The sequence below is a fragment of the Ruditapes philippinarum genome, unplaced genomic scaffold (genome assembly GCF_026571515.1).
Source record: "Ruditapes philippinarum isolate M1 unplaced genomic scaffold, ASM2657151v2 ctg780_1_1_1_1, whole genome shotgun sequence".
Classification (NCBI taxonomy): Eukaryota; Metazoa; Mollusca; class Bivalvia; order Venerida; family Veneridae; genus Ruditapes; species Ruditapes philippinarum.
Genome location: NW_026867221.1, coordinates 119,354 through 141,956, shown reverse-complemented (window position 1 = coordinate 141,956; position 22,603 = coordinate 119,354). Strand labels below are relative to the sequence as shown.

Genomic DNA, 22,603 nt, shown 5'->3' with positions numbered 1-22,603 from the left:
ACTTAAAAACGAACAGATCTCCATAAAGTGAAGTTTTGAAAGATCTTTTTATTCTATGTCAAAGTTGTTAAATCGCTTTTCTGCATCGTCATGAATTGTTAAGTAAAAGCAGTTATATTTCAACAATATTCTTCGTTTAATCTTTTTCCTATAATTTTCCATGATACTGATTTGATGCCTTGAACATTTTCCATTTTTTTCAATATTGGAGGAATTCCAAGAAGACAAATAAAGTCTTACATTTACTCATGATATATGAAACAATAAAAAAGGATCAAATTAAATAAATTGTTTCAACACTGTATTTTTACTTTTTTGATATGCTTCTTAAATTGGTCTTTTGACAGGTATCTGTTGTATACCTCTGAACTCATAACGATTAAGACGGTGTATATGGCATGAACAGTAGCTGTCATTTTCCAGAACTGTCCATGACAAGGCTCAATCAAACCGATTCTCCAACATTTTGCCGTTTTGTACTTTCTTATGGAATTCAACTTCTCTTTATTTGACTTCGGGATACAATTACTCAAGTACGTGGAATGACGTTATTCCATTGCTTTTACGAAAATAACTTACATAAAACATCTTTATGTTTGGGATAAAAATGAGTTCTTAGATTTATAAAATGTGACCAATAAGCTTAACAAAATGAACGCCAGGTTAAAGTTCCTTTACCGTAAGAAAGATTTCCTTACACAGCATACCAACAAACTGCTTGTCAATTCATTAATTCAGTGCCACTTTGACTATGCCTGCTGTGTCTGGTATAATGGTTTAACTCAGGTCTTGAAAAATAAATTACAGACAACACAAAATAAAATGATGAGATTTGTTCTAAACCTTTGATTCCAGAGTTCATATTGGCCCTTCCCATTTTAAATCCCTTTAATTGGTTACCAGTTTGTAAAAGAGTTGAACAAAAATCATGTTATGTCACGTTTTTAAGGTTAAAAACCAAATTCCCGCCCCAGAAGTACTTTAAGTGATTATTTTTGTTTCTTCAGGAATCTATGCATTCTTATTGCACCAGGTTAAAGGTTCCGGGTCAAAAGTCTTTCAGTTTTTTGGTGCTAAACTATGGAACAGTCTTCCAACCTGCATAAACTGAAATTAACAAAATTTCATCGTTTTAAGGTAGCCATCAAAAGATCACTTTTTAAGTAGCACTCTAAGTGTCTTTCTCTTAAAATTTCTTTGAAAGAAAATTTTATGTTTTCATTTTTTTAGTTGAATTTTTTTCGGCTCAGGTTTTTCTGTTTCATTTTTGATATTTGTTTTAATTTTTTTTTATTAAGACTTTAAAAACTTTATCTTTTTTTGAATAGTGTAATCTATGGCATGTTCTTTCCTTACATACTCATAACAACTGTGATATTTTTTTTTAATGTAATCCTTTCTTACTATGCAACATACTTATTTCTTAATGTGATAATGACTTTTTATTTACAATACCTTCATCTTAAATGTGATGATTTTTAAATGATATATTCATTAATGTGATTTATCTTATAATTTGTGATATTTTTTTTTGCTTTTATGAAATACCTCTCTTATGTCATGCCACCAAAATGCTAAGGACCACAATGGAAATAAGAGCTTGCTCTATTTTGTGTTATCCTTGGTTTTGGGAACATGTCATGGTTTACATAATATAGTATTTATTCATTATTTATTTATTTATTTATTTATTTATTTATTTATTTGTAATTGTTTTAAATCTATATTGTGTTTGTTTATCATGTAACATGTTTACCTTTATGCCGAAATCTATCTATCTATCTATCTATCTATCTATCTATCTATCTATCTATCTATCTATCTATCTATCTATCTATCTATCTATCTATCTATCTATCTATCTATCTATCTATCTATCTATCTATCTATCTATCTATCTATCTATCTATCTATCTATCTATCTATCTATCTATCTATCTATCTATCTATCTATCTATCTATCTATCTATCTATCTATCTATCTATCTATCTATCTATCTATCTATCTATCTATCTATCTATCTATCTATCTATCTATCTATCTATCTATCTATCTATCTATCTATCTATCTATCTATCTATCTATCTATCTATCTATCTATCTATCTATCTATCTATCTATCTATCTATCTATCTATCTATCTATCTATCTATCTATCTATCTATCTATCTATCTATCTATCTATCTATCTATCTATCTATCTATCTATCTATCTATCTATCTATCTATCTATCTATCTATCTATCTATCTATCTATCTATCTATCTATCTATCTATCTATCTATCTATCTATCTATCTATCTATCTATCTATCTATCTATCTATCTATCTATCTATCTATCTATCTATCTATCTATCTATCTATCTATCTATCTATCTATCTATCTATCTATCTATCTATCTATCTATCTATCTATCTATCTATCTATCTATCTATCTATCTATCTATCTATCTATCTATCTATCTATCTATCTATCTATCTATCTATCTATCTATCTATCTATCTATCTATCTATCTATCTATCTATCTATCTATCTATCTATCTATCTATCTATCTATCTATCTATCTATCTATCTATCTATCTATCTATCTATCTATCTATCTATCTATCTATCTATCTATCTATCTATCTTTCTATCTATCTATCTATCTATCTATCTATCTATCTATCTATCTATCTATCTATCTATCTATCTATCTATCTATCTATCTATCTATCTATCTATCTATCTATCTATCTATCTATCTATCTATCTATCTATCTATCTAACGTAGCTTCATATTACTGAAAAGAAACTATCGGCTTATTCAAATGGTAATATAAAAAAATGTCTGAACATGCCCCAAAATAATATAAGTATGCAAAAAATCATATTTAAGACAGGGAATAACCAGAAACCGATCAATTGTAATAAGCGTTTAAATCATTGTCCACTTAAGTGATTTAATCGACGAATATCAATCGCTTCACCCTAATAGTTTTATTTCGATTTCAATCCAGGATTAACAAATAACTTTGCGAATATAACTTCGTATAAATCATAAAACAAGCTTCTAAATTCTTTAGAATCTTTTTTTCCATATTGAAGAGTTACTCTTTGATCATTCAAATAACACTATTCTTGTTTAATAAATAAATGAAACACTTTTTTCAATAGCCTGTCTTTCGGAATTATCACCTTTTATTTCATGCTGAATAATGAAATTAAAATGCATAATTACTTTTATTGTTTTTATTTTCTGTTTTTTACATGTTTTCATACATCTTTACAAAAGTACTCCCTTTGTTTCATTGTTTAAAACATTTTCTTTCATGTTGTTTTTTTTTCTATAAGGGCCTGTCATGAATATGCGAATATTGCTATTGTATTAGACAATTACTCATATGGTGTATGTAGAAGTTCTCCTTAGTTAATAACAAGATCAATTGATTTATTCTGATTCGACTGATTTATCTCTGCTCAAATATATTGAGGCACACATGCCGTGAATAGTTCCATTTAAATCTACAACAAAAATATTCAAATAACACTCACATAGAAAGCATTTTTGAATTTGTATAACATTCCTTTCTCACCATCCAGTTTTTTTAATATTTTTTTTTCTATCAGTGGTAAAACTGATAAATTCATTCATTGTGTAAGACACAAGTTGACGTGTCTGAAAACACATCAATAATCAAAATTGAAGGTGTCCCCGACCACCAGTCTGGCTTTGCCCTGGGTCTTTATCATACCCTCCTCCGTACCACTTTGTAAATAGGTTTACTTGTTTGATGTTGTCTGTCAGTCATGACGTCTGGTTGTCTAGCAGTCTGGTTTGCTGGCCGCCGTCCGTTTGCTTTTTCACCCTTAAACTGCTTTTGATTCCGCTTCAAATGAATAATAATTGCGTATATCGTAAGGAATTCGACCTTGACCTGTAAATGACCTTGACCTTCTAGATAAGTTGCTTATATTTTGCTTAAAAATGATTTTATTCGCTATTATTTGTTATTAATAAATTTAATAAAATCATTCTTGGACATAACAACCCTTTTTACAATATATATTTAAGAGGGTTAAACTGAACTTGAAGTTACACTTTAAATGACCTTGACCTTAAAGTAAATGTATGAAATTTTGTAACAATAGGTGAAATTTTTATTATTGATCCGCGCCCTCAGGCGCTGAGCTATTTGTGGTTACTTTTTTGCATCCATGGACAAGACTTTTATCAATTAATCCCTTCGATTTACAGCTTAATAAATTCAAAATCAGGAATTCCTTCCAATTTCTATTATGAAAAGTCATACATTGGTTTCTCCTTCGGTGTTTCGCAGCATGTTTTATCAATGAAAAAGCCAGGGGAAAATTTCACGCTTCCTCCACTTGGAAGAAAATATAAAAGACAAAACAAAAAAAAACTCAAATTCGGTTATTTATTTCTAACATTTGTATCTTCTACAAGAAATTATTAACTATTTTGTAGTATACAGTGGGTAATTATGTATTTTATTGCTTTACATGAATTTGAAAGCTATTAAAGGAATGATGATATAAACATTGTGAAAGTTTGTAAATCTATTTATGAGTCGTTTTAGTTTAACGAAATGGTTATATAATAATAAATAACGAACTGGAGAATTTTGCACTCTTTATAAAATTATAGAAAAAATTTAAGTAGGCATTTTTTAAGAATTGTTATATCAATGTATTATCATTTTTAAATTGTCTTTTCCGTAGTTTCTTTCTGGGATTTGTACGGCCCTGATTGTACTTAAATATTTAAATCGACCTAATTATGGCATCCATAACTTAATATGTCGCTTTATATGACGTTTTACGACAGTAAACAGTTCGAGCAGTGATATAATTTTACCTACAGAGCAGTATGTAAGAATTAATTATTGAATTGAGCTAACATTGGCTAAAACTTTGTTATTGTATGGCCATCATGTCTGGCATATTTTGTTTGGTCGTAAATGTGGCAATGCACTTTTATGCCAGCGTAGTATCTGCGATGGCATATTGCGAGTGTGTGCGTGCATGTGTGTGTTGTATAGAGTATGTAGTAAATTTAAAAAATCTTTTGTGATAAACCGCTTGTCCCTTTCCAACCAAACTTAGCAGGATTGTTCCTTGGGTGAAGGGCTTTAAAAGTTGTTCAAAGAATTTGATTCTATCAGAAATCTGGTTGCCATGGCAACCAAAAGGAATGATAAGAGTAAATTTAAAAATTCCTCTTGTAAAGACCCACATGGCATAGAGCTTAGATATTTTGCATAAGGCACTATCTGTTAGACCTCTATCAAGATTTTACAAATTATTACCCTGGGGTCAAAATTGGCCATACCCGGGGTCATTGATTTTCACTATATACGAAATATTTATAAAATTATTCAGGTCATGAACTCTAGCAAGACAGTTGTGAGCTTTGTTGAGATATAAAATGAAACAATTTGAGCATAATATAAGGACATGATTATGTTTTTAGAAATTGGTAATGCTTAATTGAAAAGATTGTATTTAAGAAAAAGATACTGCACCTGCATTTCAAAGTTTAATACAGCTAAGTTATACACTTAATACCTATTTTTGTCAATAAATTCTTTTCTTTTTGAATCATTTATTGCATTATGGCCTTTGTATCTTAACATAAGACACATCTGCACATGTGTCTAATATTTTGACAAGTTGAAATATGACCTTGACCCCTAAATTCACTAGACACTAATGCATTATTGCAAAGTTCAATTGTATAGTAACAAAAACTTAACTTCTGTCATATTAATGCTGTGGCATAGCATTTTTTCACACATGCATTCTTATTTGTTCTTTCGATTTCTATCGGTCGCTAGAAATCAAAACTATTATAAAACAGTATTGTTTATTCATCTAATTTAGGAAGGCCTTTAAAAAAAAGTATTTCATATTTTTATCAGATTTAATATATTGGGCGCAATTTACGCACATGAAAAATGTTATAACGAAAAACCTTAAACGATATTTTTTTCTATCAGGACTCCCAGGCAAAAACGCTATTTACCGGTAATGTTATGTTATACTGGTACAGAAATTGTAATGTGGGTTCCGATGAGGCAAAATATCATGCTTATTCGCCTTAATCTTATATTTCATATTTTACCTTTTTCTTTATTTTTATATATCATTTTTATTTTGCCTAGAGCTACATTTCTATCAGCACCTGCATTTGATTAGATTTATAAAAGTAGTACATGTACCTTTTTTCCATGAACATTTTTACTTGAAATTTGTTTGAAAATGTTTAGTTTTTTTGTTGTTCTTTTCAAAAAAAATTATTCCTGTCACTATAAATGATATATTTGAAAATTGTTATTTTTTCACTTTTCTTATTTGTTACTATGAATGATGTCTTCTTTAATATCAAAATATTGATCTTTGTTACATTCATATTATGTACAACAATTTTCAGCACCTTGATTTTAAGAGTTATCTCCTCTTTAGTTTAAATTGTTTGCTATATTCTGGTAACAAACACAGATGTATCCCAAGAGTGTTTGTCAGTCCACGGTCTGTCTGTCCGTTTCTAAAAACACTTTTCTGCTTTCAATTTTAAAGATCTTTGAACTTTTCCAAACAATTTACCTAATAAAGAGAAAAGTTGAAACATTAGATATACATAATAATCTTGAGTAAATTTGATCTTTGAGTATTTGTTGTATAATTATAATTTCCTTACTAGGCAGGGAAACTCAGACAATCTAAGAACTCAAATATGTAAGTTCATTTGTGCCATTCATTCATTCATTCATTCATTCATTCATTCTGTGGCATAACTGAATGGCTATTAACCCTTCAGAATGTTCCTGGATTCTCATCGGTAGGGGACTTATTGATTGTTTGCAATACTATGAGAATTAATTGTGATATAAATGTAATTATATAAGTTTGATCTAAAATAACGAGACCATCAATAACGCTAACGATTCCGAAAACATATGTGCATATACATAACGACAGACACAACATTAAAAACTACGAACTTTCTGGTTCTTTCTGCGGTTCATAATGTTATATGATTATTGATGTGTTCATTTGAATTGGAATTCATGATCTCATGATTTGCATAGCTTTACATGCTGTTTCACATATCACTGAAACACATTTTATTTTGTATATGAAACTGTTAGTGTACAGAACCACATCTCAGTGTTTCCTAGATGAAATGATGTCAACCAACTGTAGTTCTCTTTTAAAAAGAATCGTTCGTATTTAAAGTGGTTGTCGGCATTTGTACTGTTCAATTTTGACTTTCATTCCATTGAACAACGCCACATATTGTTTAATTTATTATGTTTAAATCTAAGCTAGCATTCATCATCTGTAACAAAAAGTTTTGCATTGGAAAATGAATAAAAGCGAAACTCTTTATTACTAATCATATTACTTTGTTTTGTTTAGGGTAGCATCTCTGAGAATGTTGACAATTATCACTGTCATTATTAAACAAGACATGAGCTAACATTGCTCCATGGATTTAAAACTCCGAACTAAATTATGCAATTAAAAACAATTTTACTTTGGCCGAATATCTTTTAAAGATTATTCTTGTATATTCTAGTACTGTTTAATCGAACATAATATCGGTCTCATTGTTTTAATCGGATAATTAACACCAGTTAGAATATTAATTAAATCATTGTATTGTTTATGTATTGAACTTACCCATGTAATTTAAGCTCAATGTATACATAAATAACATTTACGTCATAAACTGAATCAAAATGAACATCACTCAAATTTGAATTCCATGAGACAATTTATTTAACAAAATGACTAAAAACTGACTTTTAATGGAAGACAGTCTATAATTATAATGATATATACATGTAATTAATTCCGGAGTCAATTGCCATTTTGAACAAGATATGTTTGTTGGCAGCCAATTAGTCATGTGATCAGGTTATTATGCATGACTTCTGACCTAGTGAACAAAAAAACAATAAGGGTTATCTACTAGTCATGACTAGTCACAAGTTTTGTTATATTACATAATACCTTCAAATGTGTATACGAAAAGCATTTTTAGTTTAATATAAAAATATCAACCAAGACAACTTGAGTTGTTAAGTTATTGGTCAGAAACCGTCTTTAAGTACAAGGTCAATATGACACTGACCCCCTGACCCCAATAGGAGTCATCTACTGGCCAAGACCAAAACACATACAAAGATTGAAGGCCAGCAGATATGGCCTTGTCAAGTTATTGATCGGAAACCTTTTTCACCTACAAGGTTAATATGACCCTGACCTTTGACTCATTGACCCCAAAATCAATAGGGGTTATCAAATTGTCAAGTCAAATGCACCTACGAAGTTTGGGGCCAACAGCTCATGGTTTGTCAAGTTATTGATCATCAACCGTTTTTACCAACAAGATAAATATGACATTGACCTTTGACCCCTTGACCCCAAAATGAATGTTTGAAGTTCATAGGCCTAAGCTGTTTTTAGTTATTAAGCGGAAGCCGTTTTTACCTACAAGGTAAATGTGACCTTGCCCATTGACCCCTTGACCCCAAATTCAATAGAGGTCATCTGCTGGTCATGACCAATCAGCATACCCAGTTTGAAGTTCCTAGGCCTTAGCTTTCCTTAGTTATTAAGCGGAAACCGTTTTTACCTTCAAGATAATAGATAGGAACAATCAACATACCAAGTTTGAAGATCCTAGGCCTAAGCGTCCTTTAGGTATTGATCGGAAACCCTTTTATCTACAAGGTCAATGTGACCTTGACCTTTGACCCCTTGACCCGAAAAATCAATAGGGTTCATCTGCTGGTAATGAGCAATTATCATACTATGATTGAAGTTCCTAGGCTTAAGAGTTCTTTAGTTTTGTATTCATCAGTAACCGTTTTTACCTGCAAGGTCAATGTGACTTTGACCTTTTACCCCATGACCCCAAAATCAATAGGGTTTATCTGCTGGTCATGAACAATCATCATACCAAGTTTGAAGTCCGTAGATCTAAGTTTCCTTTATGTATTGATCGGAAACTGTTTTTACCTACAAGGTCAATGTGATCTTGACCTTTGACCCCTTGACTCCAAAATCAATAGAGGTCATTTGCTGGTCATGACCAATCATCATACCGAGTTTGAAGTTCCCAGGTCTAAGCATTCTTAAGTTATCAATCGGAAACCATTTGGTCTACGGAGAATGACAGACAGACAAATGCAAAGCAATACACCCCCTCTTCTTTGAAGTGGGGGCATAATAAAGGATAAAAAAGTACTGTCGGCGTTATCTTAGAAACCCCTTAAGCCTTTATAGTGTTTCTTTCAAATTAAATTTGTAGGGTCGGCAGTTTTTGATAATCTTTTTTTATCATTACAGTTTGCAGTTCTCTTAATGTTCAATATGAACATTTCACAAATCTTTGTACGCATGTAGGGCATACTGTAAGCTTCGTTGAAGAATTCAAATTTATATACATTTGTATGACGGCTGATTAATGCCATTAGTGTTTTCGTTCCGTGACCCCGCCAAGCAAAAAGTCGAGAATTAACAAGTTAAAATGGCAAGGGCGCGGGGCAAAAGCACGCTAATAAACGGGAGTGCGGGGCGAAGTTTGAAAAATAAAACTTTGCCTTGCGAAGGCGCGGAGCGAGATTTAAGAAATAAAACAGCGGGGCCGCTGAGCAAAAACACTCGTTTTAGCGGGGACGCGGGGCAAAGTTTCATAAAAAGAACTTTTGTCATCCACCCTCGCTTATTAGTGTGGTTTCTTCCCGCGACCCCTCCAAGCGAAAAGTAAACCATTTGAAATAGCGGGGGTGCGGAGCGAAAACACGCTCATTAGCAAGAGATGGGGCGAAGATAAAAAACTGAACGTCACCACGCGGAGGCGCGGAGCAAATTTAAGAAATAACGGCGGGGGTGCGGAGCAAAAACACGCTTTTTTGCGGTGGCTTGAGCCGAATTCATTTTTCAAACTTTGCTTATTAGCGTGTTTTCGCCGTGCAAGCCCGCCAATCGAAAAGTCGAAAATAAGCAATTTTAAATAATGGGGTATGGAGTGAAAACACTTTCATTAGCAGGGAACGAAAATAAGCGTGTTTTCGCCCCCCCCCCCCACTAAGTTTTATTTATAAGAAATTGCCCTGCGCCCCGGCTAATTAGTGTGTATTCGCTCCGCCGCCGCCGCCCTTGCCATTTTAATTTGTTTATTTTCGTCTTTCCACTTTAATTCGCGGGCAAAAATCATGAATGGCACAAATAAGCCACCATACATGTGCATTAACATTAATGAAATGCTTATGATAAGTTTAACCTACATGGTATCTAAAGAAACGATAATAGAGCTCGTTTAAATCGTTATGAATATTTTTCTCGTTTAGTGTATTCAATAAATTAATAAATCAGCCTTTTTTAATCGTTTATCACTTTTAATTCTCGTGCTTTTAAATTCATAAAAATGTTTGTTTACTAAATAATCATTCTGAGTCAAGCCTGTGGAAAATCAGAAGGAGAAAATTAAACAACGATAGACCGTGGTTTTTTTGTTGTTGTAAGGCTGATAAAAATATTGTTTATGTAAATTATATAGTGATACATATAGTGATAAACATTTTAAACATTTTAGTAATTAAAACTAAGCAAGTGATCATTCGAGCAAATTATTGATAGACAAAGGAAACAGTCCCTTTTTATTCTCATAATATGAAGTGAGGGCAACGCTCATGAAGTAACAGGAGAGCGATATTGAATTTAAGAAATTCTTTTTGCGGCTGTATTTTGTGATATTAGCTCGCCATTCACAATTTTATTGAATATAGACATGTTTGTAACCCTAGTATTGCTATAAAATGCAAACATACTAGCAAATGATTTTTTCAACTAATCAAATTACAAATATGACAGCTTCAAATGTCTGTGTCGCTGAACTTACCTTGCACTAATTTCTCGTGAAATCACAGGAACCTTATGTAGCGGAGTGGCTACAAATCATACTGATTAAAGCTATTATACATATACTAGTAATATTGCCAAAAATATATATCCTTTTTTACATGTATTGTATTTTCTTTTTTAACTACATAATTGTCAATTTAATTGTCAATTTAATTTTCTCTTAAGTCTCATTATATGCATAATACTCTTTGAAACGAAAAAGCAAATTTATTTTGTAGCGTGTACCAAGCTAAAGATTATTAATCTAGTGCTACAAAAGTCACAATATTCTCTACAAAAAGTCACAATATTCTTAAATGTAAATATATATTTTTGTTCTCTTGATACTTATTCTTATGACTTTCCTCTCATTAGTCAAATAAATGTCTTAAATATGTTTAAAAACATACCTGTATGTCTAGAAGTCTAAGGACTTGTATCGCCTATCCTTTTTCTGTATGTTCATTTACATCAATTGCAGACAATACATGTCAGAGAAACGCAAAATCTCGTTTTTTTGTGCTTAATGAAATCTACAGACAGTCGCTTAGACCAGTGTTACTTGACCATGATTGTTAATGTGTAAAAAAAAGCTAAATATTTTTAAACTCCGTTATTTTGTAACTTGTTGTTTTTTGTTGTTGTTTTTTTTTTTCGTTCTTTTAACCATATGTATGTATCGTACGTACTTGTTTCAAATATTTTTGTAATCATTTGTATCTAAAACCTTAAAGAACTAACAACGCAATGTTTTCTCTCGGCCTTAAATCACATCAATTGGATAACCATATTTTCCCTTTTACATGAGCTTTTTGATATGATTAATAAAAAAAAATCTTTATTCGTTATTTTTTAACTTTTGTTTATTTAATGCACACGAGCCATGTTTGGATAGGCATCCGATGATCAAGCGTATTGATTTTTTTAAGTTATAATGATTTTGATATTTTATTTGCAAGTAGGATAGTAAGAGTGTTCTCCCTTTTTTATTACTACTAAATATGCGCCTTGTATATTTTGTTTACTTCTATTGTTTAGTTTATTTAATTTCTCATCATCTAAAGTTTATTATTATGATTTTGAGCATGAGAGAGCGTGCGAGAGTGCTTGTGTATGTATGTGTATATTGCTTTCATCTATTTTTACCATACGTGAATTAAAACTTTCTTATACATGTATAGCTACTTTAATATATTTATATCATACAAACAACAGAACTATATACAAACCCCAAAAATACATTTTTTTAGACAAACTTATATACTTACCTCATTTGATTGTCATTTAAGGTTAAGATACACTTGATTATATAATACTTACCCATATCAATAACCACTATTGTTGTGCATACATACTTCAATGTTTGATTTCAGTATTGATTGAAGTAATAATGATTTTGATACTCTATTTGCCAGTATGAAAGTTTATACTCTGTTCTTTTTTATGATAAGTACTTGCGTAAGCGTCTTGTGCATGTAAATTTTGTAAACTTCTATTGTAAAGTTTATTTGTAAAAACTACCCCATACATGTTCATCTTAGTAGGCTAATAGAGTTGGTCTCTATTGTTTATCAATTCATCTTATTTTCCTTTTTCTTTAATCTATACTTATATTTATTGGAACTTCTCATTAACGTATGTTCTTTTGGTTTTCTCATCCGAATAACAAAATCATTTATTATCGTTTCCATGAATCAAATTTCTTATTAAACTACATAAACATATTTGAAATAACTTATGATATACGAACAACATAACTACAGACATATTCAAATAATGACAAACTTATATGGTCACCTCATTAGATTATCATTTTAGATTAAGATAAACTTGATTAAATAATAGTCCAATATCAATTTTGTTATGCATACTTATTTCAACGGACCTTATTCTGAATCAGCTACAACCACATTTTATACTTACCTCGAACAGACCATCCAAATAAACTTACACACTTATCTCATCAAACTCACCTCTACCGATCCTCGTTTAAGATTGAAATAAAAGTAACTTCATACTTTCCTGAATCTATCCAGTTCAATATCTTACAGACTTACAACAAGTCCTTTCGGAATTCCGTTTCAAACAACAAATAACTTCTCATATACTTCTTAAATGTCCCTTATAAGCCTTCTTATACATGTCTTACTAATTATACTACATGTAATACTTTCTTTTCCTTTGTTTTACTTACTCTATGCTTTTTATCAGTCTCATATCTATATTTCTTATAAGTTGTTCATCACTCTGCATACGTATGCTTTTCTGTCCCTTGTACATACAAGTTATCATTGTCGGCTTTGAAAAAGGTTTTACTCGCTATTATAGCTATATCATAAGTTTTATATGAAACAAAACACTGACGAAGCCTTCATGAAATCATACAAAATATATAGGTCACTTTATTTTTCAATCACTTTTCATGTTTTGCTTTTGGTAACTATCTGTAGTAACCCATTGTTGTTTTCTTTGCACTATTGGCTATCCTCATATAAACTGTCCAAAAAAGGTAATGACATTCACCACTAGGTTATAGAATAGCATACAATTTACCACTAATACTTTTTCTTTGCTATTTGTATCGGTGTATTATTCCTGGCTGGCAGTACCCTTGCATGTATCTGGAGACATTCATCCGAATCCGGATCCAATTTCAGGTACCTGTTCAATTTCAGCCATGACATCTATTCCAACGGAACTTAATCATATTCAAAATCATCTTTCTTTTGTATATTTAAATGTTCAGAGTATTGAACATAAACTTGATATCCTTTTTATCAGATCTCTGCAATTTTGATACTCTTGCTTTCTCCGAAAACTGGCTCAAAAATTCTGTATCAACAGATGACTTATTACTTTCCTCTTATCATTCCCCTGAACGCAAAGAACGCTTTGGGGATGCTCATAGTGGTGTTATTATGTACATTTATGGCAATACACTACAGACGTAGACCAAACCTAGAATTTAAAAGGTTAGAATGTATTTGGATCGAGTTGATTCTTTGTAACAATCGACATATTCTCTTAAGTATCTTCTATCGCCCGCTAAACTCGGATGTCATATACAACAATCTAATTGAAGATTATTCTGGTCTTGACATTGACACTAATATACTAGACATCATCATTACGGGTGATTTTATCCTGAATGTAAACTGTTATTCATCAATCCGCAAAATTACATCAATCACTCAACAATTCAATCTTGTACAACTAATCGATGAACCAACACATCACACTGAACATTCAAATTCTTTGATCGACCTTATATTTGTTCCAAACAAAAACATTGTTATTTACTCTGGTGTTTGCAATCACTTTCTAGAACAAGAACTAAGGTACCACGTTCCTATATTTGGTTTTCTGAAATTCTGTAAACCGCGACAATTGTGTTTCGACAGTATTGTTTTGGAATATGAACATGCTGATTACGAAGCATTACGTTAAATTATAAATACCTTTGCATGGGAAAAGTGCTTTGATGCAGAAGTTAACAGAACAGTTATCAGAATAACGTAATCAATCAGATACACACTTTTGCTAAAATAGCATCTCTTACCAATTGATTTAAGTAAGACCATTAGATGTGATGTTCCATGGATGATAAATTCAAACAGAGTTAATATCCGTAAACGAAAACGTCTAAATAAAAAAGCTAGAATGACAAATTCATAATATTACTGGCAAATATTAAAAACCATTCGTAATGAAACAATATTATTTATACGAAAGCCAAGTCAAACCTTTTTTGCAAACTCTCAAATAAATGAAAAAATTATCACTTTCGTCTAAACACTGGTAGAAGACTCTGAAATGTTTTATTTCATAAACTTATAAAAGTAGATTCCACCACGGACAGATCCCTTAAAGGGACTCCACTGAGGTTTAAAAGCCTAAAACAATAACATTAGTATTTTTTACATAAATGAGCTGGGCACTGTAAACAGAAATATATGAAATAAATTGAAAATCGTTTTTCTTTTGCTTTCTTTGAGTCCGATTTGAGTGAAAAGCGTTTAAATGCTTTTCATTTTAGGTCATTTTTTTACAATTTGAATAATTATTCTTGAAAAAAGAAGTGCGCGAATGATCTGAAATTTTACACAAAGGTTAGTGGTCTAAACCTACATCAAATGGAATATTTATCTGGAAAAAATATTTTCAGTCCCATAATGTCAAAAAACCTCAGTGGAGTCCCTTTAAGCAGAATCATTGTCTACACAAATAACGATAAGGTAAATATTTTGAATGACTTATTCTTTGATGATAACAGAGACCCGCCTTTCCTTCGTCCACAACATGCCTGTCTCAACGATATTGTGCGTAGCCCTCATGAAGTAAAATATGTTGTTCTTTCGTTACAAGTTGACAAAGCAGTAGGTCCAGATGGTATAAGTAATATAATTTTACGTGAGGCTTCTTATGAACTATCTCTCCCCTTGTGTGACTTGTTCAATGCTTTTCTACGATGTTGTGAAGCTCTATTCATATGGAAAGAAGCAAATGTCACAAAAAAGGGCGATACATCTCTCCAAATTAACTACAGACAAATATCACATTTTAACACACTTCAGAATCTTTAAGTTTTTAAAGTAAATAACTTTCTGTCCACTGCTTAGTCTGGTTTTATCCCTGGTGATTCTACAGTAAATCTGTTGGTTATCATCTATAATACCCGTTGTAAATCACTTGACAATGGTCTTGAAGTTCTTGTGTTTTTTTATATCAGTAATGTGTTCGACAAGGATTTGCATAAAGGCCTCCTTTTAAAACTAAAGCATGCAGGCATATCTGGATCTTTGTTATCTTTGTTCAATAGTATACCTTACTGATAGAAAACATAGGGTCATACTACATGGTGCCTACTCATCATGGGCTTTTGTCAAAGCAGGGTTCCCTCAAGGCTCTATGCCTGGTCCCCTACTATTTTTGATCTTTATAATTCATATTGTTAATAAGATTGAATCTTCTATAAACCCCTTTGCTGATGATACTTGTCTTTATGTTATACTTGAACATCCTAACACAGCAGCCACAGTCTGACATCCAAAAAAGTATTTTTATGGGCAGGAAGTTGGTAAGTCACCTTCAATCCTTCATAATCGGAATCTCTACTTGTAACCAGAAAGCGAAATCGTCAGCATCATCCTTCATTGCATATGTTTAACAACAAATTCCAGAGGTTTCTGAACACAAACATTTAAGCAGCATCTTTTTTTCTTCTGATTACAAACATTTTTAATACATAACTTAAGTAATGCGAAAGTTGAAATTCTCTCTGGATCGTTCATCTTTGGAAATTATCTACATAACATTCATCAGACCTATTTTTGAATACGGTGATGTAATTTGGTGTAATTGTATCCAATATGAACTCAAAAAGCGTGAAAAGATTCAAAATGAACGTGCATGCATTGCAACTGGTGCAACCAAGCTTATCTCACTAGAAACTCTGAAGATATCAGAGGAATTGCATCAAGGACCACTCTGTACCATATTTCTTTCTTCCCATAAGTAATTCGTGATTGGAACAATTTAACATTTATAATACGGAACAGCCCTACAATATCCTCATTTTAAACTTTTTTAAACAAGGACAGGCAATATACACCAAAATACTTTCATACAGGTAGTCGTAAACTGCAGGTCCTTCACACACGGCTTCAAACGAACTGCAGCGCATTAAAATACCACATTTTTAAAAACATTTCTCTTGCCCTTTTATGTAATTGTGGGCAAATTGAAACTTCCAAACATTTCTTTTTCGAGTGCTGTGCAAAATACTCCTGTTTAACTTGCCAGACTTCAGCATAAACCTTCATAAGCTTCTCAATGGTGACCCATCTCTTACATACTAGGACAACGTTATTATATGTACACATGTGTACAAAATTATATAGAAAAAACGAAAAGATTTATAAGATTATTTAGATTCATTCTTTATCAGACTATAATCCTTTCTTATCCTCTTTCTTCCCTTTCCCACTATTTTGTTTTCTTCTTTTATATATATTCTTTTATTTTAGATTTCTTATAGTAAATCTACTGTAAATAAGTTTAGAAATAAAAATATATCTATTGTAGTTGTTCCTTTTCTAGTCTATCCTCAGGGCTGGGAATCAAAACTGCGTCGTATCCTACAAAATGAAAACAAACGCCGCCATCTTTGAACGAAAACGTATGTTTTTGATTATAACTATTTTTGTTGGAAATGACTGAATACCAGATATATGTATTAACACGCTACATTATTTCCGCTTCGTTCGGCACAACTATATTGTAAAACAAAAGTTATAGCGAACTTGCAACTCGAAGCGGAGCAGAATTTTTGTGAAAATGTGTGGATACGACGCAGTTCATATTGCTTTATGTGTCGTTTTTAAAATAGTTGTGCAAGCAACATATACCGAACGAAGCGGAGAATAGTGTAGCGTGTTAATATATATATATATATATATATATATATATATCTGGATTTTAGTCATTTCCAACAAAAATAGTTATAATAAAAAACATTCTGCTGAGAATAGATTGTTTTGTTTATATTCATACTGATCCTAACTATCAACTTATTTAAGACAAACCATATAATTCTCCAAAGGATAAGAATTCTATAAGACTTGTCTTTCATTCTTATCCTTTGCCATTATGTAAACATATTTTGTTTGTTGTTTATTTGTATGTACGTTAAATATACTTCCGGGAATAAAAATGTGTAAACAAACCTTAAGAACTTACATTCGTATTGCAACAACGGCGAATACGTTCATCACCGATCAGTCTGTATAGTATAGCTAAAAAGATACCCATCTCAAACTGCTTTGGTTGTTGTTAGATGTTTCGCATGATTGTCGTAAGATATTTCAGGTGCAAAAAGGAGAATAATTTACATAAAATCTTACCCTGTGAACTGTGTTATAAACTGTTCTTACTTATTAATTTTGTATTGTTTCATACACCGTTTGATTTCATTGCTTTGCTTTTTCTTCTCTGTGGATGTGCTCTCTTCTCTACAGAATTTTCTCTTCAGTCGTATGGAAGTAGAAGTAGTAGTGGTGGTAGTGGAAGTGGTGCTGGTGGTAGTTGTACTGGTGCTGGTAGTGGTGCTGTTGTTGTTGGTGGAAGTGGTAGAAGTGGTAGTAGGTTGTGATGGATATAGGTTGTGTAGTGGTAGTTGTAGTTTAAGTAGGTAGTGGTAGGAAATAAAAGTAGTGGCAGAAAGAAGTAGTAATAGTAGTTGTGGAAGTAGAAGTTGCAGTAGTAGCAGCAGCAGCAGTAGTAGCAGAAGTAGTAGAAGTAGTAGTATTTGTAGTTGAAGTAGTAGTGGTAGTAGTGGAAGTGGCAGTGGTGATGGCGGTGGTAGTAGTAGTAGTGGTAGTAGTAGTGGTGGTTGTAGTGGTAGTGCTGGTGGTGGTGGTGGTAGTGTTGGAAGTAGTAGTGGTGGTGGTGATGGTGGTTTTAGTGGTAGTAGTGGTGGTGGTAGTGGTAGTAGTTGTTGTATTTGTAGTAGTAGTAGTAGTTGTAGTAGTAGTAGTAGTAGTAGTAGTAGTAGTAAGTAAAAGTAGTAGAAGTAGTAGTAGTACTAGTAGTAAGTAGTAGTAGTAGTAGTAGTAGTAGTAGTTGTAGTGTTGTAGTAGTAGTACTAGTAGTAATAGTTAGAAGTAGTGGTAGTAGTAAGTAGTAGTGATAGTAGTAGCGGTAGTAGTAGAAGTGGTAATAGTTGTATTAAGTAGTTGTAGTAGAAGTAGTAAGTAGTTGTAGTAGTAGTAATAGTAGTAGTAGTGGTGGTAGTGGTAGTAGTGGTGGTAGTGGTATTGGTAGTAGTAGTAGTAAGTAGTAGTGGTAGTAGTTGCGGTAGTAGAAGTAGTAGAAGTAGTAGTTTTAGAAGTAGTAAGTAGTAGTACTAGTAGTAAGTAGTAGTAGTAGTAGTGGTAGTAGTAGCGGTAGTAGAAGTAGTGGTGGTAGTGGTAGTGGTTGTGGTAGTAGAAGTAGTAGTAGTAGTAGTCGTAGTAAGTAGTGGAAGTAGTAGTAGTGGTAGAAGTAGTAGTAGTGGTGGTACTGGTAGTAGTGGTGGTAGTGGTATTGGTAGCAGTAGTAGTAGTAGTGGTAGTAGTAGTAGTAGTAGTTGTAGTAGTAGTAGTAGTAGTAGTAGTAGTAGTAGTAGTAGTAGTAGTAGTAGTAGTAAGTAGTATTGGTAGTAGTAGTAATTAGTAGTGGTAGTAGTATTAAGTAGTAGTAGAAGTAGTAAGTAGTATTAGAAGTAGTAAGTAGTAGTAGTAGTAGTAAGTAGTAGTAGTGTTGGTAGTAGTGGTAGTAGTAGTGGTGGTAGTAAGTAGTGCTAGTAGTAGCAGAGGTAGTAGTAGTAGCAGTTGTAGTAGTGGTAGTAGTAGAAGTAGTGGTAGTAGTAGAATTAAGTAGTAGAAGTAGTTGTAGTAGTAGTAGTGGTGGTAGTAGTGGTGGTAGTGATAGTAGTGGTGGAAGTGGTAGTAGTAGTGGTAGTGGTAGTAGTAGTAGTAGTAGTAGTAGTAGTATTGAGTAGTAGAAGTTGTAGTAGTGGTGGTAGTAGTAGTAGTAGTAGTAGTTGTAGTAGTAGAAGTAAGTAGTAGTGGTAGTAGTAGTAGTAGTAGTAGTAAGTAGTAGTGGTATTAGTATTAAGTAGTAGTAGAAGTAGTAAGTAGTATTAGAAGTAGTAAGTAGTAGAAGTAGTAGTAGCGGTAGTAGTAGTAGTAGTAAGTAGTAGTAGTAGTAGTGGTGGTAGTAGTGGTAGTAGTAGTGGTGGTAGTAAGTAGTGGTAGTAGTAGTAGTAGCAGTGGTAGTAGTTGTAGTAGTAGTAGTAGCAGTAGTAGTAGTAGTAGTAGTAGTAGTAGTAGTAGTATTAGTAGTAGTAGAAGTAGTAGTAGTAGTAGTAGTAGTAATAGTAGCAGTAGCAGTAGCAGTAGCAGTCGTAGTCGTAGTAGTCGTAGTAGTCGTAGTAGTCGTAGTAGTCGTAGTCGTAGTCGTAGTCGTAGTAGTCGTAGTAGTAGAAGTAGTAGTAGTTGTAGTAGTAGTAGTAGTAGTAGTAGTAGTAGTAGTAGTGGTGGTGGTAGTGGTGGTAGTAGTGGTGGTAGTAGTGGTGGTAGTGGTAGTAGTGGTGGTAGTGGTAGTAGTTGCGGTAGTAGTTGTAGTAGTAGTATAAAGTAGAAATAGTAGAAATAGTAGTAGTAGTAGAAGTAGTAGTATGTAGTAGTAGTAGTAGTAGTAGTAGTAGGAGTAGTAGGAGTAGGAGTGGAGTAGTAGGAGTAGGAGGAGGAGGGGGAGGAGGAGTAAGAGGAGGAGTAGGAGTAGGAGTAGTAGTAGTAGTAGTAGCAGTAGCAGTAGCAGGAGCAGCAGCAGCAGTAGTAGTAGTAGTAAGTAGTAGTTAAGTAGTAGTAAGTAGTAGTAGTTGTGGTAGTAGTGGTAGTGGTAGTAGTTGTAGTGGTAGTGTAGTGGAAGTGGTAGTGGTAGTAGTAGTCGTAGTAGTAGTAGTAGTAGTAGTAGTAGTAGTAGTAGTAGTAGTAGTAGTAGTAGTAGTAGTAGTAGTAGTAGTAGTAGTAGTAGTAGTAGTAGTAGTAGTAGTAGTAGTAGTAGTAGTAGTAGTAGTAGTAGTAGTAGTAGTAGTAGTAGTAGTAGTAGTAGTAGTAGTAGTAGTAGTAGTAGTAGTAGCGGTAGTAGAAGTAGTGGTAGTAGTAGTAGTAAGTAGTAGTAGTAGTAGTAGTAGTGGTAGTGGTGGTGGTGGTAGTGGTAGTGGTTGTGGTGGTGGTGGTAGTGGTAGTGGTAGTGCTTTTGTATTTATTGATTAAAGAACTATTTTGAATATTATGTGAGAGCAGTCAAACAATTCTTAACGATTTTACTGCCTGTAAAGTTTTGAATGAGTACGTAACAAACAGTTCTTCCTTCTTTTGGGAAAGCAAGACACTTCACTTCTGCTGAGAATAGATTGTTTTGTTTATATTCAATTGTAATAAAGAAACATTATTTTCGTGATAAAGGTAATGCATTGACAAACAATATTTGTTTCTCAGATTCACCCGATGGTCCTCCTGAAATTCAAGGCTTCAGTGACAGTGAGACATGTTACGTTATAGAAAACAGACAACGTATACTCTCTTGCTCAATCAATGGAGGGAATCCACTTGCAACATTATCATGGTCTTGCTTTAATGCAGGGACAGCTTCAACCGTTGGAACATCTGTTAAAACGACAGTCACATTTACCGTACAACGTGGACAAGATCGATCATGTACATGTCAGTCTTCTCATCCTGTGTCTGGATCACAATCAGTGACTGTTAAAGTTGAAGTTCTGTGTAAGTTTTATTACTAATATCCAATAAATTCTAGACAATAAATTGCAGTCATAACCATTATCCGCTGCCAGTAAGTATAAAAATTTTGAACACTTGTCTCTGAAGAAAGACGTCCCACAAACAAATACTCGTAATAGGTATCGGTAACTGTTTCTGGTTTTATCTACTCAGTCAGGTGTTTATCTATAAAAACGAACATCTGACATTCCTTCAAGAGACTGGCATGATTATGGGTTATTGAGTTATGGTCTTGAGTTTCCTAAAAAGCATTAATTACTTCTTAACAATTTTCTTGCGTTATTGATATATGGCCTTTAGAAAATGTAACATTATTTATGCATTTTATGCAAAGTTATCTCAACACTGATGCGTCGGATTTGAAGGGCGCATTGTACCTCAGAAATGTTTTTTTTCCTATTTTTCTTGTGTTTGTACTTTTAATAATTCCGTAACGTTATTTATTGAGCAATAAACTGAACATTCTTTTTCATATGTTGCTTTTTTGGCAATAACTACAGTTATGATGAAATTTTATTTGCATTGAAGTACACTACAAATACTACACTCCTTTGTTTACATTTTGCTACTTCTATGGCAAATTATTTCATATTTATCGGTAGTTTCTACAGGTAACAAGCATAATATATTTTCTTAAACCATTATTGATACATTATAAATTCTTAGATGTCTCTTCTTAAAAAAACTCGGACACGGAACCCTGAAATACCATACACCATCTACCGACTGAGTTATCCGCCACTTACACACCATTTCCCCTAAATAGTGAACCGTTCTGAACAGTGACATTTCTTTGCGTTAGTTTCAATTAGGAAATACTTAATGTATGTGTGTGCGTGTGTGTGCCTTGGTGTGTGTGTTGTGTGTGTGCGTGCGTGCGTGCGTGCCTACATGTATGGGTGTTTGTGTGTGTGAGCATGCGTGTGTGTCCTTCAAGTAGCAGTTATTAGTTTTTAACTTTACTCATCCACGATTTATTAAATTCTGCTTGACTGTTGCTACAGTTGGCTTAAACTATATTATCTATAAATTCATTGCCTGCATACTTTTACCGTAAGGACAATGTTATTAGGAAAATCTAACTCATTTTGACCTTGTGTCATATATTACCTTGGCGTTGAAGGTCAAATAACTTCACAGTTTTTGCAATATTTACTGGATTAACTTTCGAGTAATAAACGGGTTGTTAATGGAAGGTACAACGAATCTCTGGACAAATACTTAAGGAAGAATTAATTGGGCGCGACATTTACATTAATTTGACCTTGACACTTATGGTAAAATTATTGAATTTTATCTAACCATTTCTTTAATGTTATGGATTTGATTTGAAG

At 32.7% G+C, this 22,603-nt stretch overlaps 1 protein-coding gene across 1 annotated transcript in view; it reads left to right on the top strand.

The window, feature by feature from the left end:
• The window catches only part of LOC132735336 (synaptogenesis protein syg-2-like), a 78,830-nt gene that overhangs the window by 29,135 nt on the left and 27,092 nt on the right, over positions 1 to 22,603 (top strand). The window contains exon 4 of the mRNA XM_060722278.1: positions 20,967 to 21,251. Within this exon, the coding sequence (XP_060578261.1) occupies positions 20,967 to 21,251 (285 nt within the window). The remainder of the gene's footprint in view (positions 1 to 20,966; positions 21,252 to 22,603) is intronic.